Below are 22,466 nucleotides of genomic sequence, written 5' to 3' on the forward strand. Positions count from 1 at the left end.
CAGTTAGCTCCACCTTAAATATAATTACTTTATGGATGTGCAGTGAACTCACTGCACAAGTAATTAAAAATAATTAATCCAATCTTAGTTGTGCAGCATGCTCCTCACCATTATGACTCTTTTTTTTTTCCGAAAGAAACACTATATTGACTATTCTTCACTCTAATACTATGTATTGGCAATAGGACAAGGTTGTCTTGGAATCTTTGGGTCTCTACTGATGAGTATTTTTGGTACTTTTGTGCATGTTTTGAAACTAAAACCAGTTGTTATAGCCTTGAAATTTTGGACTCAAAGTTTTTTAGATGCTTACAATCTTCTCATGAAAATAGTTAATACATATGCGTCTTGAAAGAAACCGGATATTAGCTTGGAAATATCATATACTCTCAGTCAATTATATTATGGCAGAGATGCTTTTCATCATACTTTAGCTTTTCTTTTTGCTCTGTCAGATATGTTGTTTATGTATCAGCTGTTCTATGAATGCAGGACTACATAAAAGAAAGTGATAATTTAGTCTCTCTTCACGATCAGATCCGTGACTGTGACAGCATCTTGTCACAAATGGAAACTCTTCTGAGTGGATTTCAGGTATTTTAGCTCTTATGTCAGTTTAACAATTTGCAACTGCAATTTGAATATGATGACCTTTTGCATTGTTCTGGATGAGCAAATTGTTTGGTATGAAGCTATCATTCTGCAGATATAGAATGACTTATGATACACATGACCACAAAGCCAAATATATTGACACATTGGCAGCATGCAGTTATTTCCTAACCTGGGGTTGTGCCTTCTAATTATAGTTATCATCATTCTTCTAAAAAACTATTGTAATCATTCTCAACCTTCACCAGATTGACTGCCACTAGCCATACACCTGAAATTGTGAAAAGTAAATATTCTCCCATGAAAAGTATGTTTCGTGGTACTAACAATTAAAGATTTGTTATTTGTTATAACTCCTAAAAATTGCAATTGGGGTTTATATTATCTAGATTACAATTCAAGATGAAATCTCTTCCAGAATGTAACATACATATTTGGAATATACTAGATTGAAATAGAAGCGTCTATGCCTATAATATGTTTAAGAAAGGCTGTAAGCACTAGCATATCAAGATGATTGATGTTAGTTTTGCTTTTACATGCACTTTGTTTTTTTTTTTAAATTCTAGAACTTGAATTTGAAATTAATCCTTTTCTTTTTTGAGAGAGATGATGAGAACCCAAATTTATCACAAGGCACCAATGGTGTGCCACCCTCTTACGGAGCAGAATTTAGAAGAGATGAAGGCAAAATACCTATGCGAACACCTAAATCTTCCTCAGTCTTCAAGGAGTGAACCTTACGCAAAATGCGAAGGGGTCCAGAACCAGTAGCCCGTAGTCCTATGAAAAGGGAGCACCTATCCTCAAAAAGCTCTAATTTTTCTCTCCACGTGACCTAAAAAGTAGCAAGGGAATGGGAGTAGCTATAGTTTTCCTATTCCTCTGTGCACGCAATCCAATCCAAGCCCGTAACTTAGAGGCCACAACGTCTGATACCACCCATCTCATCCGAAGGAGCCTGTGGGCAGTGTTTCAAACTAATCTGGCCAAGGGATATGAAGGGAAAAGGGTTAGCTCCTTACCAGAGCACAATGGACAGCTATTTCCAACAATTCTAGCTTTTTACTCAGGTTGTCCAGAGTAAGGATTTTTTCTCAAGCTGACTTCCAAGTAAGAAGGCAATTCTGCGATGGGGAGGGGGAGGTTGGGGGGATTTCTTTTCCATATCTGCTTGCAGGGGGCATTTGTGGCTGGAGACTTGCATACGACTCACTTTAAAGTGGTCATATTTTCTCAAAATCCACCAAGGTTGATCCTCTCTATCAGGATTAGTCTAAAGCTTCCCTGAGTTCATGATCAATTAATGGACAGGAAGATGTTTCATATCCACTGAAAAATATGTAAAACTCATGAGCATTGACACATACCATACCTTTGGTATGTTAGTTTCCTGAAGAGAATTTTTGAGACCAGGATCTTGATTCTTTTGTCACTGCTTCTCAACAGATTGTAATAAGCTTAGTTACATTATGAACTTTTGAATTATTAATGATAACATGGGTTTGCTTCTTTTCTCTGTTTCCTGGCCAAATTGTATGCTGTTTGTGCTTTTCCCCCCCTTTTGCGGCAGATTTAGGGTGTTTGTTACTTTTGAGAAACTCCAATGTTATTATTATTATTTACATATGGACTTGATTATTGTTTGCAATTGAACTTCTGCCAGACTGAAATTGGTTCCATAAGTTCAGACATAAAAGTCCTCCAAGAGAAGTCTATGGATATGGGCCTGAGGCTGAAGAATCGCAAGGTAACAATATCATAAGAAAATCATTTTTTCTTTCTCTTTTTGTTGCCTTTGGGTTTTATAAATCCAAAAAATATGGCTTCTTGCTGTTACCTTTTTGTACTTTATGGCCATGAATATTGCTTCAGCTTCTGGAGCAAAACAAGAATTTCTAGTCTTTCAGCTGGTTATTATGCTACATTGGTTGTGTTTTTCCTGCAAGAGGGAGGACTTGTCTTTTCTTTGGTTTAGTTCTTCCTTATGGTGTAAGAATTAACTAGGGAGAACAGGGTGGGGGTTTGGTTGTCCAGTCTCAGAAGAGACTTGAATGAAGATTTTTGTCACTGCTATACTGCAGCAAAAAAAAAAGAAAAAAAAGAAAAGAAAAAGGAAAAAGAAATTACTTATAAGTTTTATGCTTTTATTTTAATTTTCACTCTTCCTGTGGTTGTTTTATGTGCCATACTTATGTCTCCAACCCACGATCTTTAAATAGGTAGCAGAATCAAAGTTGGCAAGATTTGTTGAAGACATTATAGTACCTCCGAGGATGATTGACATCATAGTTGATGGAGAGGTACAGAAATTTCATTAACCTTCTTTTGTTAAACTTATTGCTGCTCAATTAACAAAGCTAGTAGACATAATTTTTCATGTGAGTGACATATGCATCCTCCATAAGTGCTCTTACATCTCTCTTATGCATTTCTTTGGTTTAAAAACTAAAGAGTAAATTTATTGGTACTTGTATAAAAGGATTAGGATATCCAATTAATGGCTAATTTTAGAGTGGGGAGTGTCTATCATGTCAGATTTTGTAAGGTTACCGAGATTGTTAGCTGAGCTTGTGATTTCCTTGATTGTTCTATTTGCTTCATGCAGAGAGCCATTGTTGTTCAATATTTTTAATATCCTTCTTCTTCTCAAGAAAAAAGGAGGATAAAGTTGCTGACCATTTTCCTCTATTGCTGGCACAGTGGTGCAAATGTTCATTTAAGTTGAAACCATATTTTTTCCTTTAATAGAAAAAGGAGGGTTTTAATTCAAACCATTAACAATTGGGGATTGGAAGATATGATCTGCTGCCTTTGTTGGGAAAGCTTGATATTTCCCTTGGTAAGGATGTTGATTTTGAGAATATTCGGTCTTTTTAAAGATAAGTCCTACTACAACTCTTAGGCTTGTTGTAGATTCATCTGGGATAAATTCTGTTAGAAACAGATCTGGAAGATAGCTCATTCTCCCCAAAATCATCTTCTTTGCTTGGGATGTAGTTACAGTAAAACTCTTGTTATGGAAAATCAGAGAAAGAAGCAATATCGTTGTCAATGGCTGTCCGCAATGCTTTAGGGCTGACGAGTTGCTCAATTACCTTCTTTTTTTTCTTTGTGTTCTCCTTGGGCAAGACTTGTTTGCAATTCAGCCCTCTTGTTTCTGGGTGTTAGTTGGGTCGCTGGTGATATTGGGTCCCATATCCTGCAAACTTTGGGTTTGGGATGATCCAGTGGCTAGTATGAATAGGAGGATTTTTTTCTCTCATTGCCCTTGCTATCTTTTGGGTCATTGATTGAAAGGAATAACACATTCTTTGAGGATTAGGTTCTTCATTTCATAGGATTAGCGATTAGCGGTTTCAAACCCCTTTTAATTTCTAAGGTGATGTCTTGTATAGTGGAGGAGATTTAGGAAACATCTGGGATACTTTGTTTCTCTCCATTTGTAAATTCTGCTTTTATAGGTATAACCGCTGGGTATGGTCATGGATCTATGTGTCTAGCTCAATATTCAAAGATATACAGGTGCTTAGCTTTCATTCTATATAAAGAGTAATAGAAGTAATAAGAGCTTTAAGTAAACTAAGACAATGTTGTCTGCATTGCAAAATAAAATCTTTAGCACAAAAAGATAGCAGATTCATGTTTGGGGTGAAAATTGAAAAAAAGAGGATTATCCTAATGAGTTATATACAACTGATTAAGTCTTCATTATATAAAGAGCAAAATTTAGACATTCAAGAGCATGCATTTCCATTGGTGTGATCTTTTTTCAACTTCTGAGATAACAGTCTTCATCACGGTCTTCATTTTTTCTTTTGAAATAAAAAGTGTAAGAGTCTTCATCATGGTCTTCATTTTTTTCTTTTGAAATTAAAAGTGTAAGAGTCTTCATCATGGTCTTCATATAATCATATGTCATAATTTCTAGTTCTAGATCATCAATTGCTAGACATGCATATCAAGTCTCAGAACAGGTCCCACACTGACACCATGTCTGACACGGGTATGACACTAAAACTAAAGAGTCCGGGCAACATAGTCTATAAGTGTGTGGCACTGCCTTATGAATATAATTTTGCTCCTCTTTTCTTTTAAAAAAAAAGGAAAATAAAGTTATGAAATAATTTTTTTCTGAAATAAAAAGTGTGAAGTGTATTAATAAAGTTCTGAAATAATGGATTCTAAGGTTGTAGTCTAAGGATAAGAGGAAGGCTGGATATTTTCTTCTCAGCTTTTACAACTTATATCTGGAAAAGCTTTACTCTGTTATTAAATATGTTTCTAATCAAGGCTTTATCTGGCTCGCGTTGTTATTTTGCTGCCTTTTAATTCAGAAGTGGGATATGAATTATCTGTTATAGATTTTTTTAATCTCCCTTGCAACAAATGTACTGATGCTCAACACTTGGCCTTCTAGTACAAGTTACTCAGAGAGTATTCTTTTGGTCAGAGTCGGAATCAACTGTGAACCCATATATGCATTGCAGTCTGAATTTTTGCCTTGAACATGTGCTTCAACTTGAGCAATATATCATGTTTAAATTTTGTTTTTTTTTTGGCTCTATCACGTGTTTCTGGTTCACATTTATTTGTTTCCTAGCCATTTTAGTATCCTAAATCTCTTGGAAATTAGAAGCCGATGTATCTGACGAGAAAGATACAAGCTATCTTTTGGAGTTTTATGTGGTCTAGAGTGTAACCAAGTTCTAGCTTTGGCTTGCATTTTTTTGCTCTACTTTGCCGTGGTAGATCACAGATATGTGATGCTCTCACATATATTCTCAAGTATCCTAGTGAATTTTGCGATTTATATTCCATTTTCTTTCAGCACCCTAACATACATGGAATGAAATTTTTCTTCAGGTTAACGAAGAATATATGAGAACTTTGGAAATTCTTAGCAAGAAGCTGAAGTTTGTTGGAGTGGATCCTATGGTCAAAACTTCAAAAGCTCTAAAGGATGTTCAGCCTGAGCTTGAAAAGCTTCGCCAGAAAGCAATTTCGAAGGTTGTTTATTAGATGCCTTGCAGGATGTTGATCAGATAATTTCTGTAATTTTACACTTTCCCACTATCATAATATGTCTGGTTTTATTTAAAAAATAAATAAATAAATAATATGTGTTAGTTTATCAGGACTGCAAATACTATATACTAACTCATACTATGTATTTTAAATGACTAGAATCCATGCATTTTTTTATGTAATGGTTAGTTGGTAATCAGTAAAATTACTGACTAACAAATGTGTTACTATAAGTCTCTAGCTCTGATTCAAGCCTTGTATGCTTTTGGCTCGCGGTTAGCCTTCTAGCATCAGATGAAAGTTGTGTCCATGAAAACAGACAGAAGGTTTCAAAATTTAAATAAAAGTTACATCTTTATGCTAACTTAGAGTTATTTTCATACATGTTGGGCATTTTCTTCCTCTTTTTCTTTATTTTATTCGGTTAATTAGTATTTAACCTTATTATAGGAATTCTATGTGATACTAGTGGTTTACCATAATCTAGTTTCATTAACAAAAAAGCACTGGGGAAATAGAGAGATGAGTGTATTTGATAACAGTGTATCTTTTATATTCCCCTTATATGTCGTTAGGTTATTCCAACTGGCCTTCTTGGAGGAAAAGGTTGTTCCACCCTGGCATTTTCAATGAATTTTCATCTTCTACCCTTATATGGTTTTGAACCATAGAAACTGAAGTAAATTACTACCACTGTGTTAGCTTTGGGTTGAACAGGAATAACTGGAAGATAGCCTTGCCAAATTTACGTATAAGTAACAGCCTGAAGATCAAAGTACAATTTTTCTTATTTAAGAGTTGGAAATATGGCCAGTTTCCAACATGGCAGTCTGCAACAGTTATAGAACTTTTTTTTGGAAAGAGCAATAGTGTATAGAATTTTTTTTCTCCAAGAGCAACAGTGTATAGATTTCCATTAACGGATTATTTGATGTATTTATTGGTAACTGATGTTACTTACGTTTAACTGCCTTAGCTACATGATATATGATCAGTTATGATGTTATCTTTCTTTTCTGCAGGTTTTTGATTTCATTGTTCAGAAGCTATATGCTCTGAGGAAACCCAAAACAAATATACAGATTCTACAGCAGAGTGTTCTGTTAAAATACAAGTAAGTTATGCTTTCTTAACTTTCTTAATTTTATGTATTTAACGTGACTTTTTGAGGTCTGAGTTGCTTTCGTTGAATTTCTTCTTTCTTGGGTGAATGTTTTTACTCATGGTTATTTTGATTTGGTCAATCACTATCAGATTTGATAAGATTAATACATTCATTATCTAATACTATTACTCTCTTCTTTTAATATCCATGGACCTTTCCTTGGGTAATCATTTCACACAAGTTTTGGAGTTTTTTAATAGAATTGAAAAGTCAAGTAGAAGAAGTATTTTCTTTTTTGGGTTTTGTGTATATGTGCGGGTGCATGTGCATGTTCGAGGTGCTTCAACAACTCCTGTTATTTGTGTGTGGCTGGTTGGTGCTTCATCAACTCCTGTTATTAGATGAACAGGTTAATTTTATAGATCTATCTCAAACAGATGAGGTGATGCCAAGTTGTATATTTGCTTTAGGGTACCTTCAAAAAATGTATATTTGCTTTAGGGTTTGACAGCTTAGCAATTTGCTTTTGTGGTTTGTTCTATGTTATTTGCAAGGAATCTCAATTAGTTAAAATAAGGGAGCATATTTTCAAAATACATGATTGGTTGGCTGCATTTGTCATGAAACCTGAAAATATATCTGATTTGTGTAGGATTCTCCAGTGGATCAGATGGACACTTTTTCCAATTGAATGTTATCTCTCAAGTCAATGTTTAGCATACACATGACATCTATTATGCAGAATCTCTGTCAAATATCTTTTTATCATACTTCAGGGTTCCTTGTAGAAGTTCATAAATAGTTTTCCTGTAGGGGAGTTCAACATTGGTTTCTGCAGTTGTCCCACTTCTGGTACCTTCTATGCTTGTCCTGACCTTTGAGAAAAGAGAACATTGACAGAATGGAGCATTTAATAATGGTTTTTGGATCCCGCATTATGAGGAGATATTCCTCTTTGTTTTGTATTTTATGGACTAGGATTTTGGCCTTATTTGGGCAGTTTCCTCCAGCCACTGTTTCCTGTTGTTTTGTTTCTTTTAGCTGATTTAATCATCATACCAAGAAAATCTGCATAATTTTGAATAATTGCTTATTCTTCCGATGATTGCATTGGTTGTGCATAGAATGCCTTGATAACCATATTGTGGCTATACAGAAGGTCATATATTGGCAATTTGTTCCAGATATTAATTTCTACTTCTAGTTACAGTCTCTCTTAATAATTGATTGATTGTAATATGAAAATATAGGTATGTTGTGTCCTTTCTCAAGGAGCATGGCAAGGAGGTATATATTGAGGTTCGTGCGGCATACATTGACACGATGAACAAGGTAATTGTTTTGGAGTCAGTTTTTTTTATCTTGAATTTCATGACATAAGATTGAATTCTAGGAAGAATCATGCAGATAATAATTTTTTTTATCAATATTACTACTTCCGAATCAATAAACTACTATGAACAAGATAACAAACGAATTCTTCCTTCCGTGAAATTATAATTGGTTAGGTGGTGCAAATAAAAGAATTCCATTTTCCTCTTGTACTCGTGTATATATGATTCAAAAATAGAAATGTGATAGATAGAGTCTTAATCTTTTTACAATCTCAATAATTGAAGAGTTTCAAGAATTCTGGCCTGTGTTAAAAGATGACTTGGTGGATATGTTTGAAGAGTTTCATAGAAATGACTCTTGTGTTAAATCTTTGGATGCGACTTTCCTTGTGTTGATTGCTAAAAGAGCTGGAGCCAAGAATAGTAGTGAGTTCAGACCCATTAGTCTGGTGGGTTGTATCTATTAGTTGATGATTAAAATCTTGGCAAAAAAGATGTCGAGAGTTCTAAGGAGTGTGATTGGAGAAAGCCAACATGTGTTCGTGGAAGGTAGACAGATCATGGATGTTGTCTTGGCGGTGAATGAAGTGGTGGATGATTTAGTTGGCAATAAAAAAGATGGCATTTTCTGTAAACTCATAGAAAAGGCATACGATTGTGTGAGTTTGGAGTTGTTGATTATATGCTTAGTAGGTTGGGTTTTGACGGAAAATGGAGAAGGTGGATCAAGACGTGCATTACAACGACATCTTTTGCTGTTATAATAAATGGGGGACCCTCTGATTTCTTCAAGACGTCCCGGGGGCTTAGACAAGGCAACTCCCTCTCACCACTTCTCTCTATCATCTTGATGAAAGCTCTCAACAGAATATGGTTGAAAGAGCAAATGAGTGTGAGCTATTTAGAGGTACGCGGATGGGTAAAAATACGCAGCAGGTGGAAGTGTCCCATTTATTTTTTACAGGTGACTCGAGGATTTTGTGTCAACCGGATGTGGAGATGGTGCAGAATTTGAGGGTTGTGCTTGTGACATCCTGCTTCCCAGAGTGCAGCAATGTCCAATACAGAGCAGACACGTGTGTAATTAATTTAAAATTTTACTGGGGAAGTTACATATGTTCCTTACAAAATACAAAGTGTATTTCTAAAGCATCGAAATTAGCTATTAAATAATTATAAATATTATTTAAGCTAACTTCTGCAAAATACAAAATAGTCGTCTAATAGAGTATATTGCTCTCATTGCATTCATCTTCTAAGGATCAATGGATGGATCTAAGCAAGCATCAAGGGTCAGATCAAGGGGTAGATTATCTTCTTCTACATCATCTGGGGGAGATGAATTTAGGGTTAGTTCCATGAAACTTAGTAAGGAAAGCAATATTAATTAAACACTAGTAACGTTTTAAAGGTCATTAATATAGTAAGTGAAACACGTGTTTATCATCCTAAAACATATGTTTGCGTAATAGAGATTGCTGAAAATGTCATAATACTATTACAATTTGTTTTAGAAACTGCTGAAAATTTTATAGTAAAAATTTTAACTTGAATTCATTTAAAATAACATTTTCAAATCTATTTCTAACCATAGAATCTAGTGGAATAACAATCAAGCTATTAAAGAAATCACAACTTATCAATAACATGACTAATTAGGCATTCTTTCACATTCTTATCAATTCTAATTATTTTGACTCGATTAGGTTTCCATTATTTACAGACTTTCGCGTGAAACTGTTTAGACCTATATTAGTAGAGGATAGAGGGGATTCACGATGCTGTTGTAAGTGGGGAAATAGTTCGATTTGCAGTGCAGTTAATTAATAAGATTCTATGATCACGACAATACTTCACTACTGTGATCTCTAACTGTCAATCGCGATCCACTCTTGTTAGATGGAAGACCAATATGGTATCCATTCACAGGGAGTGGTTCACCAATGGTCAGTGAGCAAACAGATAACGGTAACCTCTCCATGATAACGGTTAAACGGATTTAAAACTTTCTTTGTTGATTTAGTTTTATGTTACAACAACAGTTTGTTCCTAAAGTTATTCTCGAAATCTGTCATTCATTTACAGATAAACATATAAATTTTATTGTCCGACCCATTAGGCTCACCAAAGCACTTTTCAAACACCATTCGGCTTAGGCCCATTAACCAACTCTTGTCCCATTAGGGCCCATAAAATCTACCTCAGCCCATCAAGACCCACTAAGCAAACCCGAGCCTAATCAAGACCCAATACCCAATTATGGGCTCCGTAAAGCCCACTAGCGAACCTCAACCCAATCAAGGCCCATTAACACATTTTGGGCTCCTTGAAGCCTGTTAAACAAACTCGGACCAAAATGGTCCATCAACCAGTCCAAAGGCCCACGAAGGGAAACCCTTCCCGCATTCGCTAATTGGGCAAGGCAGAGGCCAGCTGCACGGCCCTCTCGGCACACGAGTGTGCCTGGCAAGGCCGCAAGCTGTGCATTGCAGCGTGCCCAGTGTATACTGTCCCAGCACTTGGATGTGTCAGGACAGGCCCTCATGCGCTGGTGTGCATCTCCACTTCAGTCAGCACAGCATGCTATCAGGCATACCTGTGGCACAACGTGCCAGCACATGCTCGCGCGACACAGCATGCCAGCGTGTGCTTGCGCGACACAACACGTTCACGTGCTCGCAGGGCACGTTATGCCAGCGTGGCACAACATGTTCACACGCTTGCGTGGAACGGTACACCAGCATGCTCACATTCCCCTGTGCGGCACAGGGTGCCATCGTGCGCACTTCCTGTGCGTGGTGCCTGGCAAAGTGGCACGTGTGCGCGTGCGCCATGCGTGTCAAAGACTGTCTCAGCACTTCGGGCATACCAGATCAGTCTCACGCACGCATACGTGTGTCCATTACAGCCTCTCGGCGCACGTGCACCAGGCCTAGCCAGGCGCAGCTTGCTGTGTGCACACAGCGTGCCAGGGGACCCTGTTCTGGCAGTTGGGGGTGCCTGGATAGTGTCCCGCGCACACTGTCAATACGGCACAGATGTGTATGGCAGTCATTCCATTGATCTTTCCTGCTTCCATTCGGTTAATGTATTTCCCAAAATGAATTCAACCGCACATCATCGTTCAGTAGACAATATACAATTTAAACGAACATTTGAAAACATGCAAACAAATCAAAATCATTACGTGTAAGCACGTGCATTACCGAGGCTAAAGAACGAACATGCATGCAAATTTCACAAGGTCTTATGGATTTAAAATTTAGAAAAACCTGTTAAAAGTATCAAATTAAATACCCCAGTCCTTACCTAAGCTGTAAGTGATGATTTGTGTCCTTAAACAGAAGAAAAGAGCTCCCTAAAACGGAAGAAGAAACTGTTGCAGCAGCGGAGGTCTGCTTCCAGAAAACAGAGGCTGTTTTCTTTGCAGCTTCGAAGAGGAATTGTCGCAGTGAGAGGGGAGTGACCAATTAAGGAAGGAAAACAAGGAAGTGAAAGAACGAGCCTTACCTCTCGGGGAAGGAAGAATTGGTGCGTGGCAGAAGGCTTGCACTGTGTGCAGCAGCAGAAGAAAATGCGGTAGCAAAAAATCCTCACCGAAACTCTCTCTTTCCCTCTGGTTTTTCTTTCTTTGAAGAATTGAAGAGAAATGAGGAAGAAAGAGATTTAAATAGGTGAAACAGAGGCGAGGAGGTCTGTTGGATCACATGAAGAAGGGGTTGGCTGTCAATCGGGTGAGTGGCCGACCGAGACAGGCCTGGTTCCGGTTGAGACGTGCCACGTGTTCCAAGGGTGCAGCAGGGAGGTGACGGCCTGCAGTGGTGGTCAATTGGCCAATGAGGCTCGAACAGAGCCTGTTTTTTGCATGCATGCATGCGGACACGACATGCCACGCTGGTGGTAAAGTGCCCCCGTGTATGCCCACGGTACAGGTCTTTCGCGGGCAATGCCTGGATGCGGGGAAGAACTGTTCTGTGGGTCGAGTCCGCGTGTCTGCGAGGCTGGGGCCTGCAGACGGGGGATCTTTCTTCACGTACAAGCCACGAGGCATGCTGGGGGATTTTATCCTGCAGTCGGGGATCTTGAAATCCTGCGAACCGTTTTAGGGGATTTTGGGGGATTTTCTCTTATGCATTCAAATGTAATATTAAATGTAAAATAAGAAATATAAAAATGAAGAATAGAAGATTTCCAAAACGAAACAAATTCAAAGTACTTTGAGCGTTAGGTTACAAAACGAGGGATGTCACAGGTATGATTGGGGAGGAGTTGTGGGCTTGGGCGGGGTTGAGGAGAATAGATAAAAAGTTAAATATGCTTATCTCCTTGACTGTTTTTTAGATCATTTAGAAGGAAAGGGATAGGAGGGTCTCTGAAGGAAAAGAAAATGATATTTTAAAGATTCGGGATAGATAGTTTTGTTTATTTGGATCACTAAGCTTAGAGCACGACTTGTATAGGGTAGATGGTTTTGGATACATAATTGATTGCCTAACAAATATGTAATACTTTTGTATGGGTTGCACCCCCTTTGGTGCACTGTAAATATCTTACACGCTTTTTATTTCAAAATAAATAAATAAATAAATAATTGAATTTATCAGCATTGCAATTTGATGCTGGTTTCTATAATTTCTACATGTTTTAAAGTGGTTGATCTGCGATAAGCTATAATATCTTTCTCTGGCTTCTTTGCATATTTGACTGTTGCTGATTGTAATATCCTTTTAATGCGAGTTACTAATGCTGTTCTTATTTAGATGTGTTAGATAATGAAATGTTTATCGCATATAGTCAGGTTCCTGTATAATAAGGTTCCTATTCCTGTCATATGTATTTCTATAAATATTTATCTCAAAAAAATATGTCTTTCTATAAATATGTAGTATTTTACATTCAAAAAAATAAATAAATACAATGTAGTATTTCTCTCAATACAATAACAAGAATAATACAGCAGTAAATTTCAGTCTGTGCTTCTATTTGATGTTGGAGCAATAAGTCCCGAGGCTTCGCAATCTCTACTCATTTATATTCACTACTTATGATGAACAAATAAAAATTGCCAAGGCTTGAATTTAGTAGCTATTTCTTCCTTTCAGTTTTAATTTCTGTTCCTACTGTTCATTGACTTCCCATACTCATCTTGTTTCATTCTTTTTTATTTTAAGATTTTAAGCGTTTATAACTTCACACTGTTCATTGATTTTATTATTCTTTTACTTTGTATATATAGTTTTCCATACCCTTCCTGTATCTAAATAATTCGTCTGCCAGATTTAAGAAAAATCTAATATCACAGAAAAATCCTCATATTTGTGGGAGGGTCACTGTATGTTTGTTAAGGGTGTGAGGGGCTCCATACTGCAAAGGGATTATTGGTCCCAGTAAAGTTTTTTAGGTAAGCTTCATGAAGTAGGCACATTGGGACACCATTTACTCATTATGTTCTTACTCTCACTGGCTTTTACTTTAATCTGTAATTATTGCATTGATATGTTCCCCACAGATTGTTTAATCTCATGCAATGATTGAAAAAATGAGTTTACATCAAGCTCCAAAATGAGTCATTTTAAGCAAAAAATCAAGCTGTGTGGTTATCCTTTGTCCTGTGAACAATAGGGTCTATTGTGGATCATTTGAAGAGCTAAGACTCCACACAAGTATGTGATTTACAGCAGCAATCCTGATGTATAACAGATTACAGGAAAAACTTTTGTGGGCTGGTAATATTTGCAATTGAAGTAGTAATCTGCTGTAGAGAATGATGGGCCTGTGAGAACTACATGAAATTATATGAGTGCCCCCTTGAAGGTCAATTCTTTTAGATGATTGTTCTTACCAACTTAACTAATCCTGTTCAGGTGGTTTTTTTTTGCTTTTGAAATTAAAAAAACAAAAACAAAAAAACCACCTGAACAGAATTAGTTAATAAACCACCTGTTCTGATGGTTTTTTTGTATGTCTAACTAGCACTATTTGACTGCTAATTTTTATTGTGTTCCTGTGATCAAAATTGGCTTTTGCAAGTTTTGAGAGATTTCTGCATGTTTTGCAGGTTTTAAGTGCACATTTCCGTTCTTATATTCAAGCGTTGGAGAAATTACAGTTAGATATAGCAACATCCTCTGATTTGATTGGTGTAGAGACTAGAAGCACCAGCCTTTTCTCTAGAGGAAGAGAACCTCTGAAGAACCGTTCTGCTGTTTATGCTTTGGGCGAGAGAATAAATATTCTGAAGGTTTTCTATCTCTAGCTTTAGGATATTGTTTCCATGCTAATAAAATGGATGCTGTGCATTTAACTTTTCGCTGCAAACACTTAATAAATTAAAATTTTTAACTTTAGTTTTTCAGGAGTCCACAAACATTATTTATCTCTGATTATCCTCATGTGCCATCATTCAAAATATATGTGCATCTATGCATGCATACTGGGGCTGCTTTCTTTATGTCTTATGGATATTGGCATCTTTTCTTGGGCATATAATATTATTTTCATTAGTAAAAAGTTTTTTTCTGTCATACTGCACCCTCATTCTTGTTTGTGTCGTCAGTTCGTCAATTGCTGTGACCACCTACTGATTTTTTGTGTATCCACCCCCACATGGATCTGGCCCATCCATGCTTTTCATTTTTGTTTCTTTTTTATTTTTTTGTCATGGCAGAATTATCAAGTGCAGGTGATATGCCATAAATTGGCCTCTAATAAAAAAGATATTTAAATAAATAAATATCTTTTTGGAAGTGTGTGAATCTGCTTTTATATCAGTATGTTTATGTTCTATGTGGTGGTGAAGTGGATAACTTGTGCAAAAACTGATGAAATCATAAAATTCTATTACAATTGTGTTTGGAGCAGACATCATTCTGTTTGGCACGAGAATGTTACTCATCAGCTGTTTATGTTCATCTTCGTAAAACTTCAAACGGTTGTTTTTGGTCTCAGGAAATTGACCAACCTGCATTGATTCCCCATATAGCAGAAGCAAGCTCCACCAAGTATCCATATGAGGTGCTCTTTAGGAGTTTGCAGAAGCTGCTTATGGATACTGCTACTTCTGAGTACCGTAGAATTCTCTCAACTCTTTGATATTGAATTTAAATGCTAGTAGCTGTTAGGTCCATAACAATAACAGGTACATTTTTAATCATTCTGCAGGTATCTTTTCTGTGATGATTTCTTTGGTGAAGAATCCATATTTAATGAGATTTTTTCAGGTATTATGAACTCTTGCTGTGCTTTCATTTCAAATTGATGTATGAGTATAAAATTGTTATTAATATTCCTGATTAATTGTTTGTTTCTTAGAATGAAAACCACTTATTACATCTGTTAACCTCAAACCTTATGTTCCAATATTATACGGAATGAGCCCTGGGTGCTGTCAGTTGTTGTAGGATGTTTTAAGAGATTAATTGAATTATTTGCTTTATCTTGTGAGGGCAGAAGTCTAAGCATCTACTGATATAATCATTCTACTAATTTAGATATAATCAAATATTTTGAAAAATTTATTGGGTTTTCATGTTTACTTTTCTATCGTCAGGTCCATTTTCTGTCATTGATGAGCACTTCAATTCAATACTTCCAAATTGTTATGATGCAATTGGCCTTATGCTTATGATTCGAATTATACACCAACATCAGGTACTGTTTCTGATCTATAACTGCAGCATACTTGAGTTCTCTAAAATTTACAACTATGCATCTAGAGAAATTTAGTCTTATAATTATTTCAAACATTACATTTTGGACCTCTGTTTTTTAATTCTGTACACTTGTCATTGAGAACACATGCAGTTAGAATTGTAATTTTACTACTTTAATTTGTTATGATTTCGCTTCATGATGATTTGGTTTGTCACCTGAAAGATATCAAGTCCATGTGCTGAAGAGTATCCTGAGAATTGGAATTTTTTTTTTTGAAATAAGAAGTGTAAATATATTAATAAAGCACTAAGAGGGTGCAGCCCATGTACAAAAATATTACATATTTGTTAGGCAATCTATTATATACCCAAAATCAATAAGAGTTTCAAATCATGTCCCAAAATTAAAGATCCAAAAAATTGAAACAATCTATCTCTAATTTTAGTGATATTATTCTCTTTTCCTTCAAAAATCCTATCATTCATTTCCTTCCAAACAACCCAAAAAACAATAAGAGGACTTAAGTTAATTGACTTCTTCTTCCCTTTACCCGGGCCTGCCCAAGCTCCCAATTCCTCTTTGACCTAGCCCGCCACCACCTACTGGGAATTGGAAAATATCCATATAAAAAATGGCAGAAAAATTAAATGTCTATTCACAAGGTAACCGTGGGATAATACAACCTGTATACAAAACTGTCATGCATATTAAAGTAGTTCTTTCCTATTAGCGTAAGTTTTGGGATGATTGATATTATTCTCTTTTCCTTCAAAAATCCTATCATTCCTTTCCTTCCAAACAACCCAAAAAACAATAAGAGGACTTAAGTTAATTGACTTCTTCTTCCCTTTACCCGGGCCTGCCCAAGCTCCCAATTCCTCTTTGACCGAGCCCGCCACCACCTACTGGGAATTAGAAAATATCTATATAAAAAATGGCAGAAAAATTAAATGTCTATTCACAAGGTAACCGTGGGATAATGCAACCTGTATACAAAACTGTCAAGCATATTAAAGTAGTTCTTTCCTATTAAGTTTTGGGATGATTGATATTATTCCCTTTTCCTTCAAAAATCCTATCATTCTTTTCCTTCCAAACAACCCAAAAAACAATAAGAGGACTTAAGTTAATTGACTTCTTCTTCCCTTTACCCGGGCCTGCCCAAGCTCCCACTTCCTCTTTGACAGAGCCCGCCACCACCTACTGGGAATTGGAAAATATCATATAAAAAATGGCTGAAAAATTAAATGTCTATTCACAAGGTAACCGTGGGATAATACAACCTCTATACAAAACTGTCATGCATATTAAAGTAGTTCTTTCCTATTAAGTTTTGGGATGATTGATATTATTCTCTTTTCCTTCAAAAATCCTATCATTCCTTTCCTTCCAAACAACCCAAAAAACAATAAGAGGACTTAAGTTAATTGACTTCTTCTTCACTTTACCCGGGCCTGCCCAAGCTCCCAATTCCTCTTTGACCGAGCCCGCCACCACCTACTGGGAATTGGAAAATATCCATATAAAAAATGGCAGAAAAATTAAATGTCTATTCACAAGGTAACCGTGGGATAATACAACCTGTATACAAACCTGTCATGCATATTCAAGTAGTTCTTTCCTATTAGCGTAAGTTTTGGGATGATTGATTTACTCTTTAACATATTATTAGAACTAGAGGTCTACTATCAAAATCCTGTCACCTCCACTTATATTACTTAATATCAGCACAAAGTGAGGTGGGGAAATGCATTAATACAAATAATAGATTGAGTCATATCCTATCAACTGGCGGTCTGTACTAGACAAGATTGACTAGGTTTGGCAACTCTGCTTCATATTTGAGGATATGATCATTTAACTTTTGGGATTCTAAATTCAGTCATCACTTCACTGTTGTTCTCTGAGGAGGGAATTTACTTATTGGATCAATGTTACCGTTCAAATTATTCTTTATTCTTTTTCTCTTAGGCTTCTGATGTGGACCATCTAGCGTATATAGAAGAGAAATGCTAGATTTATATATGGTTTACAGAAACTCTTATGCAAACTGATGGGGCAACTTAGATGGGCACTTCAATTCAATTAAATTAACTGATTAATATTACCCCCATCATTTGCCAACTTAATTTGTACGAGTTTTTGTAGAATTCTTTTCACCTAGAGTGTAACTCTCTATTAAAAAGTGTATAGTTTCTTGCAGAGATAGCATACCAGACTATTTATGAATAAAATCATGTCAGTCCTTAGCTAAGCCCACTTCACCAATCCTAAAGAAAAGGACAAACCATGCCACATCGGACCTACTGAGCTGTCCTGGGACCCAAGTTGAAGCTATCCAACGTTACAGGTGTTTGGTAAACAGCACTGGGTAAACACCATGCCTGGACAGACCTAGCTTGGAAGTTAAAATTTTTCCTTTTTCAAGGAATTAATTTGAGAGCTGGGACTAGTTATGCACATTTTCCCGTGAATGGGTGCTATCCAGCCTTCAAATACAATTCTGTTTTCAAGCACTGTGAACATGGATTGGATTTTTTTCCTCTTTTTCATATTTTTAATTCCACTAAACCACATTGGTTCCAGCGATCATTCTATTGTCTACTCTTATGTGTTCTTTTGCTGTCTACTTGAAGTAGCTTCACCAGTGAGGATTTTTTTTTAATCTTCCATCTGTTTTTCCATCCTCTGCATTGGGAACAAAATTCTTGGTTCATATTAGATCAAGTCCAGCCATCTATTGTCCACTCCTCTGTGATCTTTTGTCTCTCACTCTACATTTCACTAACTGCGTGGCAGACAAAATTCTTGGTTTCATATTTTCTTTGATCCTTTCTTGTTGCCTTATACTGATATCTTTAATTGGTAGACATTTCAGACATAATATGCATTCAATTGTCTTCTAGTGTCCGATTTAGAAATGAGGAATATGATGCTTTTCCAAGGATATAATCTTTTACTAGGAAACTTGTAATATGCTGAAGGTAGCTGATTGAGAATGATAAATTTTTCTGTTGGGCAATTAGTTACCTGCAATTTCAATAGTTACTTTCAATTGTGTGACTAATTTATGGGAGTTCTCGAATCAGTAATACTGGAAGAACACACTGGTGCTTTAGTTTTATATTATTTATTTGGTTTCATGTGATTTATTTCTTCAATCTCTTTCTTCTTATAATTCTCATCACATAGATTCTCCCTTCACGACTTTTGGCTGCTTTTTCTGGGCTATTCCCCTGGACAATTCCAGATAAGCCTGTGTATTGATCAATGAATTCTCGACTTGCCTACTCGAGGGATCTAATCATTCCAGAGGGGCTGGGTCAGGTTTCATTCGTTCAACTTGAGGTAGTTCTTGCATGTTCCAAGGGTGACCCAGGGGTCCCTAGCATAATGGATTTGTTTCCTTTAGGCTCCCTCTTGGCTTTGGTTCTTCAGTGGTGGGGCTTCTCTGTCCGTGTTCAGTGAGTGCTTGTCATTCTAGCTGTCCCTTACTTCATTTATTTGTCTGGGTAATCCAATTTTTGGTTAGTTGTTTCATAAAGTTTTCATGGAACTTTTTGGTAGCATATTTCTCTGGGTCGTTGCATGTGCAGCTGTTTCCCTCATTATTTCGAACTGACCAGATGTCATTGCTGCCTTCCAAAAGATTCACTTATATATGAATTTTTATGTTTCATAACGATGACCTCTAATCTCTTTTCTTCTACTACCATTCATCATGCTCTCAGCTGATCATGTCACGACGACGGATTCCATGCCTGGATTCATATTTGGATAAGGTATGTATTTCTTAGTACTTTGTTATGTTAAAGAGTATAAACTACATGGATGCATTGTGGTATTCAAAAGAAGCTATCCTGGGTTTGCTATCCTATATTATTTACCTATAATATCCCCTGGTTATGTTCCTCAGCATCCATGGGACTATAAGTCATGTACCATCACGTTTAAGACCTTTTAAATTCGTGATTACTGTATTAGAACTGTTGGCTTTCGTTGCTTTGAACTATATAACCATGAACTCCTTCTGCTTTCACAAGTGGCCCCTTTTACTTCAATGAGAAACACTATCATTCTGTGTACTCATCATATCAAATTGAGCAGGTTAATATCTCTTTATGGCCTCGATTCAAGATGGTGTTCGACATGCACCTCAACAGTCTGCGCAATGCAAATGTGAAGACATTGTGGGAAGATGATGTGCATCCCCATTATGTAATGAGGCGTTATGCTGAATTTACAGCTTCACTTATTCACCTCAATGTTGAATACGGTGATGGTCAGGTTAGATTCATCTGGAAAGATAGATCAAAATTAGTTTATTTGTTATATTGGTTAATTAGTTACAATTTCTTATGTCTTTGCAGCTTGAACTGAATATGGAACGACTCAGAATGGCTGTTGATGAATTGCTTCTCAAGCTTGCAAAAATATTCCCAAAGCCGAAACTACAAATTGTGTTTCTTATAAATAACTATGATATGACAATCGCTGTTCTTAAGGTTAGGATCAGCCTTTATTTCTACTTTTAAACTGCATCTATTATGGGAGTGCAAATCCTTCAAGTTCTGTGGGAAATATCTTCTGCAATTCTCACTTGGGAAAATTTTTTTGGTGTTTTGAGAATCATGCAGCTTCTTTCCTCTTTATTTGATGTATATAAATGTGGTCATATGTACTACAATTGTTATTTTAATTCCAGGAAGCTGGCCCAGAAGGTGGGAAAATTCAACTTCATTTCGAGGATTTGCTGAAGAGCAACACAACATTGTTTGTGGTAACTACTAAGCAATGGCCATCATTTCTTATTTCATTTGAACATGTTCACAGGCTTTAGTTCATAATAAAAATAATTTTTCGCTTTACTTTTTGTTTATGTTCATCTGTTGATGGGTTTAGTTACATAAAGAAAGGGGAGATATAAGAAGGGGTAAATGTATTCACTTCTGATGGCAAATTAGATTCTTTAACCTGATGTTGAAAGTAGGGATAGCTATTTTCAAGTATGTTCATTATCTCTGTTTGCAGTTTTATTTAGTTTGTCCACTTTTTTACCCTGTAGGAGGAGCTGCTGATGGAGCATTTTGGTGACTTGATCAAGTTCGTAAAGACTCGAGCCTGTAAGTACTGCTTGTTCTCTCACTCATTGCATGTCATATAAAGGTTATTTAAGGGAGATGGATTTCAACTAAGTAAACATTTTGAGCAGCGGAGGATCTAAATTTGAATCCTGAGAGACCAATAACAGTAGCTGAAGTAGAGCCACTTGTGAAGGATTTTGCCAGCAGATGGAAAGCTGCAATAGAGCTAATGCATAAAGATGTCATAACTTCCTTCAGTAACTTCTTGTGTGGTATGGAGATCTTGAGGGCTACGCTGACCCAGCTTCTGCTTTACTATACCAGATTATCGGATTGCATAAAGAAGGTCGTGGGTGGCTCTGCACTTAACAAGGATCTTGTCTCCATATCATCTATTATGTATGAAATCAGGAAATACTCCAGAACTTTCTGAGTTGATTCATATCATAAAATTCACAAAACCCTAGATTGGGTCAAGAGTGTTCTGAGGGATTGTTTTCATAACATTCCATGATTGTCATCGGTGTCAAAGAGGATTGGATTGGCTGGTGTTGATTTCCTTCGATGTGTACCTCTATTTGGATGGTGTTAATTTCCTCTGATGTGCACCTCTGCCTGGCTGAACACTGGTTAGTCATATAAACGGTGACCGAGACTCTATGTAATTTTGTATTACTATTCTATTTTTCTCAGCAAAACTAGCTTAAGACGGCAAAGTTTATGGTATGTAGCAGTTGAATGAGCATGGAAGCCTGAAAGATGGTACTCAGTGAGGCAAAAAGTCGATCATGAATGCTGAATTCAAAGAATCATACTTGGCAAGAAACTGATTATTTAATAAAAATAAGTATTGATTCTGAGATTTAAATTTTAACCATTAATGTTTTATAGGAAAGATAACAAACTACTACATGCATATACATTGTATATATTAATATGTGGATATATTGTTGCTTGGACTGGGATTCATCAAAAGCTAAATATGAAAAATTTGCTCAAAATTTGCGGTCCAAATGAGTCCATCCTGATGCATATGTTTTGTGCTTTAGAAGTGGAGAAACAAATGCCCACTTGTTCCTTCATTACGAGATGGCTTGGAGATTGTGCGACCGAAGTAGTAAATGCCTCCTCCAGTAAAATGCTATTAAGAGATTTACTTAATGCTATTAAAAAAACTACTACTTTCAAATTTATAAAACGCCCTACATATCCTAGATTTTACTTCATAATATCTGTAACGGGCATTTTAGAATTTTGAACGACCAAAACTTTTAATTTGAAGTGCAATAACGAGATCCATGCAATAATAACAAATATAAGTCTTTCTCTTTGAATATAAGGAGGCAGAAAAAAAAAACCAATTAGTCCGTCCGGCCAGAGTATTGTAGAATTGTACAAGAGAAAAAATGTAACTTTAAAAATTATAAAGAATGAACTGGAAGCACCATGATAACAGGTTACGTACTCATATTTGAGAGAGTAATTTTGCAAGAGATGACACTAATACTACGATTATGTTTGAATTAAGGAAAGTGGAGGGAGAAAGAAAATGAAATATTAACATTCTCATCATCTTTCACTTAATAATAAGTAAATAATTTATCATTTCTTTAATAAAAATTATTTTTTACTTTCAATAAAGTTAAAAAC

The 22,466-nt window shown here is 36.2% G+C and overlaps 1 protein-coding gene across 1 annotated transcript in view; it reads left to right on the forward strand.

Annotated features, from left to right (window-relative positions):
- The window catches only part of POK (Vps52 / Sac2 family), a 28,060-nt gene extending 6,376 nt beyond the window's left edge, over positions 1-21,684 (forward strand). The window contains exons 6-21 of the mRNA XM_022056898.2: positions 493-594; positions 2,279-2,362; positions 2,835-2,915; positions 5,479-5,622; positions 6,663-6,754; positions 7,996-8,077; positions 14,138-14,320; positions 15,028-15,143; positions 15,241-15,299; positions 15,629-15,729; positions 19,464-19,514; positions 19,840-20,019; positions 20,103-20,237; positions 20,438-20,512; positions 20,798-20,855; positions 20,945-21,684. Coding sequence (XP_021912590.1) covers positions 493-594; positions 2,279-2,362; positions 2,835-2,915; positions 5,479-5,622; positions 6,663-6,754; positions 7,996-8,077; positions 14,138-14,320; positions 15,028-15,143; positions 15,241-15,299; positions 15,629-15,729; positions 19,464-19,514; positions 19,840-20,019; positions 20,103-20,237; positions 20,438-20,512; positions 20,798-20,855; positions 20,945-21,249 — 1,848 coding nt within the window. The 3' untranslated portion in view covers positions 21,250-21,684. The remainder of the gene's footprint in view (positions 1-492; positions 595-2,278; positions 2,363-2,834; positions 2,916-5,478; positions 5,623-6,662; positions 6,755-7,995; positions 8,078-14,137; positions 14,321-15,027; positions 15,144-15,240; positions 15,300-15,628; positions 15,730-19,463; positions 19,515-19,839; positions 20,020-20,102; positions 20,238-20,437; positions 20,513-20,797; positions 20,856-20,944) is intronic.
- The last annotated feature ends 782 nt before the right edge of the window (positions 21,685-22,466 follow it).

This window comes from Carica papaya, chromosome 1 (genome assembly GCF_054855325.1).
Source record: "Carica papaya isolate Zhongbai chromosome 1, ASM5485532v1, whole genome shotgun sequence".
NCBI classification, from domain to species: Eukaryota; Viridiplantae; Streptophyta; class Magnoliopsida; order Brassicales; family Caricaceae; genus Carica; species Carica papaya.